Consider the following 7722-nt stretch of genomic DNA (forward strand, 5'->3'; position numbering starts at 1 on the left):
GATATTCTGGTTGTCTTTATTGATGAAGAAGCAGAAGAAGCAAACTGAGTAAAGTGTGTCAGTCTTCTCTTAGGATTCAGGGCGGTGTGATGACTTGTATGTCACTTGAGTACTTGCCTTGCCCATTCACTTGATGCCCCAGTCCAGTGAACTGGAGTGCTTTTACTGCAGGCACAAACAGGGGCCAGGAAAGATCATGGGTCAACACACATGCATGTGATTCCAGGCACATTTTACTCACCCTCTGGGAAGAGGGAAATCAGAGGAGAGGGCACACTGCCTTAAAACTGTATGAGTGCCACAGGGTCCAGCTGTGGTCCTGCTAAGACCCTGTGGTGTTGTCTCCAAGTTGCCTCCTGCAATTTGTGCCTTGTTGTGTTCTCACTCTTGTCATAGTGGCCAGCTCTGTGAGATCCCACCCCATGGCTCCCTCCAACCCAGCCCATGCGAGAGGGCAGAATGCCAGAATGGTGCCAACTGTGTGGAGCTAGGCAGTCGTGCCTTATGCCAGTGCCTTCCTGGCTTTGGGGGGCCCAAATGCGAGAAGCTGCTGAGTGTCAACTTTGTGGACAGGGACACGTACCTCCAGTTCACTGACCTGCAAAACTGGCCCAGCGCCAACATCACTTTGCAGGTAAGTGTTGATTAGCAAGGCTGCCTCCTCCGCCACCCCAAGAGCGGGCATCTGCCCACACTCTTCATCCGTGCCATTTGTGGGACTGGTTGGATTGTAGAATTAATGTTTCTGCCCCTTGCTTGTTCATTCCCTCGTTCTCTGCAGGTCTCCACGGCTGAAGACAATGGGATCCTCTTATATAATGGAGACACTGACCACATGGCGGTGGAGCTGTACCAAGGCCATGTGCGCGTCAGCTATGATCCAGGCACCTACCCCAGCTCTGCCATTTACAGGTAGCCCTCTGCCTTTGGCTTCTCCTTCCAGCTCAGAGTGACCCTCAGTCATTGAGCAAAGCTGCACATTGACCATGAAGGCAAAAGGAAGGGTTTGGGGGTCTGGATCGTGGGGAGTTAGTGCAGAAGTGACAGGGAACACAAGGCAAAGTGGATGCGGGTGCTGCACTTCCATGCTGGATGGGTGCAGATGGCTGTGGATGCCAGATATCAGGCCAAAGGTTGGGTGCCACCAGCCTTTCCCATCCCACACCTCCCTTCTCTCCCTAGTGCAGAGACCATCAATGACGGGCAGTTCCACACTGTAGAGCTGGTGACCTTTGAGCGGATGGTAAACCTCTCCATCGATGGAGGAGACCCCATGACCATGGATGGCTTTGGCAAGGCCCACACGCTGAACTCTGAGGCTCCACTCTATGTTGGGGGTAGGACTGTGACTTGGGCCCATTCCAGTTGGGGAGAAGGGGGTGAGAGAGGCTGGTATCTCTGTCACCTACATGCTTGCACCTGGAGGGCACTAACTGAATGGAGAACTCCTTCACTCTTCTTAGCTCACGTCCATTGGATAGTAATGATGCAAGAGGAACGTTTCTGTTCTCCTCTCCAGGGTGGGGTGTCTGAGCTGATACTGCAGGGCACTAAGAGCCAAGTGCCAAACTGAGGAGGAGTGACGGGCGCTGTGGGAGAGGGGAGAGAAATGGAAGAAGGTGGCTCTTAACATTCCACACAGCATTCCAGAATAAGGAATGCTCTTTTCCTTCCACCAGCACCATCTCTCTTTCCCCCAGGACCTTGCTCTTCCCTCCTCTTCCTGCCCCTTACCTTGCTGTTCTGGCTCTCCCCTCCGCAGGGATGCCCGTGGATGTGAACTCTGCCGCCTTCCGCCTCTGGCAGATCCTGAATGGCTCCAGCTTCCATGGCTGCATCCGCAACCTCTACATCAACAACGAGCTGCAGGACTTCACTAAGACGCAGATGAAGCCGGGGGTGGTGCCCGGCTGTGAGCCTTGCCGCAAGCTCTACTGCCTGCATGGCATTTGCCAACCCAACACCCCTCATGGCCCCATTTGCCACTGTGATCCAGGCTGGGTCGGGCCCCATTGTGACCAGCCCGTTAGCAACCCCTGCCAGGGCCACAAGTGAGTACACAGCAGCAGAATCCCCCTCCACCCTTTCCTTGTGGGCTTCTTCTCTCACTGCAGTGCTGTGTGCAAGATGGAGAACGTGTGGGGAGGGATTGCAGCTCAGTGGTGGAGCATGTGCTTTTCACACAGAAGCACACATAATCCCTAGCATTTCCACTTTGAAAGGATCAGGAACGACCTCTGCCTGAGACCCTACAGAGCCACTGCCTGTCAGAGCAGACAATTTTGGGCTAGATGCACCCATAGTCTGACCTGTGTTCCTAAGTGTGACTGGAATTGCATCCATATCTTGTGGGCTCTGATGGGCAGTATTTTGCCTCTCCTGTTTACTCATCTCTGATGAGGCGGGGCAGGCAGGGCATTTATGATTGTAGCAACAAAAGCAGAAATTAGTTGCCTCTAAAGCCCAGCACAGGGGCATAGGTTTGGGAACAGCGTTCAAGAACAACAGCACATACCATATACCAACTCCTCCTTCACCTTTAAAGGAGCATCAATAAAGTTGTATTTGTATATTTGGAGGATAAGGGAAGTTGGGGAGTCAGTGAGAACGCTCCTCCCCTCTCACTTCTTTGTATTCCTAAGATGACGTTGGAGAAGCCAAGGTGCACAGAGAATCTTGCAGGTCCTTCCTATGTTAAATGATGCTTCTAGAAGATGGTGGCCTAACTGCAACCTTTTGAATTCACCTATATTTAGCTTTATGTTTCACTCATTCTACAGGTGCGTCCATGGAATCTGCATGCCCCTTGATGCCCTTTCCTATAGTTGCCAGTGTCAGGATGGCTACAAGGGAGCCTTGTGCAACCAGCAAGGGGAACTCCACAACCCATGCAAGAGCTTGCAGTGTGTTCATGGTCAGTGCCAGATCTCAGACACAGGCGAGGCCTTCTGTGAATGCAACGGGGGATTTGATGGCGACCTCTGTGACCAAGGTCAGGCACATCTCCCTTTCTTCCTTACATTCCCACGTGCTCCATAGCTAAGGACCCCTGAGGGCCCTCGCCTCATAAGACGCTTGGGCCCCTACCTAAGCTGCCAGTATTGTGTTAAGCCAGGTATGCCCACCGTGGGCAGAAGAAACCCCAGCCAGGGCGTAAAGGTAAAGGGACCCCTGACCATAAGGTGCAGTCGTGATCGACTCTGGGGTTGCGGCACTCATCTCGCTTTATTGGCTGAGGGAGCCGGCGTACAGGTTCCAGGTCATGTGACCAGCATGACTAAGCCGCTTCTGGTGAACCAGAGCAGCGCACGGAAACACCATTTACCTTCCCGCCAGAGCGGTACCTATTTATCTACTTGCACTTTGATGTGCTTTCGAACTGCTAGGTTGGCAGGAGCAGGGACTGAGCAACGGGAGCTCACTCCGTCGCAGGGATTCGAACCGCTGACCTTCTGATCGGCAAGTCCTAGGCTCTGTGGTTTAACCCACAGCACCACCCGCATCGCAGCCAGGGCATACTTAGATGCTATTTCTTGCCTAGCCTCTTCCCCTAGTAAGTTTTCTAGCAACTGTAGACCCCCATCCCTTCTGTTGCACCGGCTATAAGTGGGAATTTGGAATTCCGTGTTTCCACAGAACAGCCAGTGTTGTACATCCCAGTACAATACCATTGCACTCTTCTTCCAGACACTATGGCCACAACTTTGGTAAGGGAGCATGAGCAACTGAGCCACAAATTCTTGATTCCCCACCCCCACCACGTTCTGCCTCTCTGTCCTCCCCTTCCATTGACAAAAAGCAAGACCAGTTTTGCAGGACCCCCAGCCAACAAGATAAGGGACAGATAAGATTTTTTCTACCTGTCGCTAACCATTCAAAAGGCAAGATCATTCGTCATAGTATGCTTATACATACTAGAATGCCCAGCTTTTTGAGTTGACCTTCACCAGAGCCCCAAGCATAATGTGTAATGAAGGCTTTCTCAGAGGAGCCTCCTTGCCTGACTTCCCTCTTCCTAATGTTTTCCCTAGAGTCGGAGTGTCGGGGTGAGGCCGTGCGAGACTTCCACCAGGTCCAGCGAGGCTATGCCATTTGCCAGACAACCCGGCCTGTCTCCTGGGTGGAGTGCCGGGGATCGTGCCCAGGGCCAGGATGCTGTGCAGGACTGCGCCTCAAGCGCAGGAAATACACCTTTGAGTGCAGCGATGGCTCTTCCTTTGTGGAGGAGGTGGAAAAACCCAGCAAATGCGGCTGTTCCCAGTGCATGTAGCCTCCAGCAAGGGATAGGCCAGAGCCAGAGACAAGTGGGCCAGGCCTGCCCTGACAGAGGCCTTGGGAACACCCTTGCCATCTCCTCTTGCCCCTGTTGCTGCTTGGAAGAGGGGTGGGGCAGGGCTCTCAGTTTGGTAACGGAGCATCTCCTTCGGCATGGTGACAATGGCTCTTCTGGATGGACCAGACAAAGGTGTAGATAGAAGACTTGCTGGGAAATCCAGCCCAACAGATGTATTTATATCCAGCACAGACTCTATCTGGGGCCACTACTTGTGCACAATACGGATTCTTAGCAAGCCTGGCCATGCCTGTTTGTTTTGCCCAGTGTGGTGCCCTGAGAGGCCATGTCCACAGCTCATGCCTAGACACGGGATCCTGCCATTTCATATCTTGTAATTTTACCTGGTGTTAGACCCTGCTATCCTGCACCATGTCTGTCTTTCCCCCCCTTTTCTTTTGGCAGTTTTGCTTTTTCTCTTGTTGAATACCCACCTTTCCTGTTCCTACTGGCTGCTCGTTGCAACCGCATCTTCTGTTTATAGGACTAAATTGCAAGTAATGCAGAGGCAGCACCCGGGGCAAAGGCAGGAGGATTGTGTGCTGCAGAATTAGCAAAGAGAAAATCCCTTAGGTGAATGGGAAGCAGTTGCCTCCTATACCGGATGGTTGCAAGGTAATGGTATTTAAAAACAGCTTAACCTTGGAGCTGCAGTCTGGTCTCAACTAATAGCAGAAAGGAGCCACACTTGCTCCACGTTGAATGATCCACCAGCATTAACAGGACTTACCACCACTTCCCTAATTTTGAAATCCTATACTCACTTAGCTGGGAGTAAGCACCATTGAACACAATGAGACTTAACTGCCAAATAAGCATGTGTAGGATCTTGTTGCATGAGGGCTGGAGAAACCTTGGCTAGCAGTCTTCCTGTTGTACCTCTGCTGGATGGGACAGGGAGACTTTCATGTCCCCAGTTATAAAGCCAGCCATCTCCATGATTTGAGAGCAGCAACAGGGACAGACGTAGTTTTCTCTGATTCTGCCTATATCACTGCCTTTCTACACTGCAAAATCTGTCTTCTGCCCAAATGCCATCTGGTTTGCTGTAATGAAAAGTCTGGATATTTTCAGAGTGGTGCCTGTTCTGCAATCCAACGTCTGTGAACTCGAGAATAATCATTTTCATACCCATCATGCTCACTTTCACCTGCCTTTTAGAACGGGAGGGGGGAATGAATTGCATGTGTCTCTTGCACTCAGTTTACTGTAGCATTACTCTTCATACACCAGGCCCACCCACAAAGTACCATTGTCCTCTTGTAATGGGTTGTGGGGTTGGGTATATCAGACACCGCCTGCAATAAAAGCTGAAGCACAGGCTTCCAAAGCAAGTGCTATAGATTATTTGCTCAGGTGGGGTTAGGCCTGGGCCACAGCATCAGAAGAAATAAGATGGCTCTTTAAGATCTAGGCAGTTAAAATAAACTAAGCTGACAGTACCTTCTCTTGCTATGTTTCCAAATCCCTGTTTGATAGAGTTTTTATGCTAGACCCTGGACAATAGAGCTGCAAATTGGTCAAAGACACTTTTGATCTAACTTATTCTTGCAGAGAAAAAGTAGTTTGCACTTATCACCACTAGCTACTGACCAATAATTAGAAGTAAAACCATTAGAGTTGGGGGGGTGGGGTGGGGGGAGAAACACCAAGCCAGATTCCTTCAAATTCTGCACATGGAAAGTTAATATCTCTGATCTATATGCACTATGTTAATTAAGCAAATCTGAAGATTATTTACAGAGTTTGCTCTGCTTCTCTTGGTTGGGAGGAGAAAAGAAATAGCACACAGAAGCTGCCATGTCCCAACCACTGGAAATGCTACTTACCCAGCCTGGGTTTTTGAGATTTCCATCAGACAGAGGCTTTAAAGTGTGTAGGAGACACTTGAAGGCTTGAAACAACTTTGTTCAAAAAAAAAAAATTGAGATGATATTCTCAGGATGCAGAATTTTCACCCCGTAGTCATGGCAGAATCCAGTTGCTGAGAAACAACGTGCTCTCCGGTACAAGCCTGGAGGCCTTGGCTGTACATGTGTTCTTGTTTCCAGGGCAACCTCAGCCAGATGATTGTTCCCTGAAACTTATGGATCATGTTTCCTATGGTGGGGGGAAGTTTCCCTCCTAAAAGGTAGAGCTACTTGCCTGGAAGCATCTGGTACATGTGATCTCAAGGTTGCAGGTTTCTGGGAGGTACATTGGATATGGGAGAAATAAAAGGGTAGCATCTCGGGATACCCCCTAGTATAAAACAATTGGTTATTAGAAGCACAGGTTTTCAACTATACACTATATTATGGGTAAAACCAGCAGCAAGGAGGCTATCCTTTGCTTCTGCAGAGAATCAAATGGATGGCTAGTTGCAGGGGCTTCTACAGGGGCTCCCACCTTGTATCTCTGTGTGTGCTAGTCATGCAGAACCTGCTAACTCTTCCATTGCTGCAGGTTAAGAGACAGAAACTACATGACAGCAGGGCATAAGTTGCCTTGCTAGTACTAAAAGCCTTGACTGGTGACTTTTGCAGACAGGTACAGCATGAAACTCTGTTAACATAACAGGATCTGTGGGGCCATTTAAATCTGCAGCCATTCTTTCATATTCTGGTTTTGCCATCTTAAGTATTTTTCATTTCTATTTATTATAGAAACCTCAAGAATGTTAAATGTATTTTTCTTCACACTGAGAATGTGCAGCTTTTAAACTTCCATTTGTAAGGTTCCTAAACAAGTTCAATTACACAAAATAAACTAATTAGGGTTTTTGGAATTTCTTATGACTTCACATTTCCGATTATAGCAATTACACGTATCAAATGGAAAGTATCTTATGTCAGATTTTTTTTTAAACTGTGCCTGCCACTGCAGTCCATACTTTGGTAATAAAGTAGATTATATTGGGTATTGTTTGGTAGCCATATGCTGCAGAGGGCAATGCTTGATGTTCACTGTTCATTTTGTCCGTCATGTACCAAAGTAAGTTTACACTTGCAATGTTATCTCAACCAAGTGGCAACACCTTCCACTTATCACCATATTTGAATGAAGATTGTACCAAGCTTTTGCTTGTTCACTGCTGGCTTTGAACCTCCCAGTGATCAGAACAAAGTGTTTTGGTGCCTACAGGGAGGGTAGCATCAAAAACCCAATTGGTGCAACCTTCAGGGGCAGCTCATGGAAAGGGTACTCAGCAATTGTGTGAAATGGTGTCTTTTGTCACCTGTTGTAAGCTAACAGCTGAAGTAGGTCTTTATACATAATACTTAGATTCTTACATATATTAATATATTTGTATTTGGTATAGTATTTTTCTATGCTGTAAGGATGTCAGGCAGCATTTCTCTGTTCTTGGCAGGTGCTTCTCTGTCAGATGAAAACCGGCATCATTGGTT

At 48.7% G+C, this 7722-nt stretch overlaps 1 protein-coding gene across 1 annotated transcript in view; it reads left to right on the forward strand.

Annotated features, from left to right (window-relative positions):
• SLIT1 (slit guidance ligand 1) overlaps positions 1-7100 on the forward strand; it is a 119579-nt gene extending 112479 nt beyond the window's left edge. The window contains exons 32-37 of the mRNA XM_028730533.2: positions 397-634; positions 782-912; positions 1183-1337; positions 1763-2051; positions 2781-2992; positions 4032-7100. Coding sequence (XP_028586366.2) covers positions 397-634; positions 782-912; positions 1183-1337; positions 1763-2051; positions 2781-2992; positions 4032-4270 — 1264 coding nt within the window. The 3' untranslated portion in view covers positions 4271-7100. The remainder of the gene's footprint in view (positions 1-396; positions 635-781; positions 913-1182; positions 1338-1762; positions 2052-2780; positions 2993-4031) is intronic.
• The last annotated feature ends 622 nt before the right edge of the window (positions 7101-7722 follow it).

Source organism: Podarcis muralis, chromosome 6 (assembly GCF_964188315.1).
Source record: "Podarcis muralis chromosome 6, rPodMur119.hap1.1, whole genome shotgun sequence".
Taxonomy (NCBI): Eukaryota; Metazoa; Chordata; class Lepidosauria; order Squamata; family Lacertidae; genus Podarcis; species Podarcis muralis.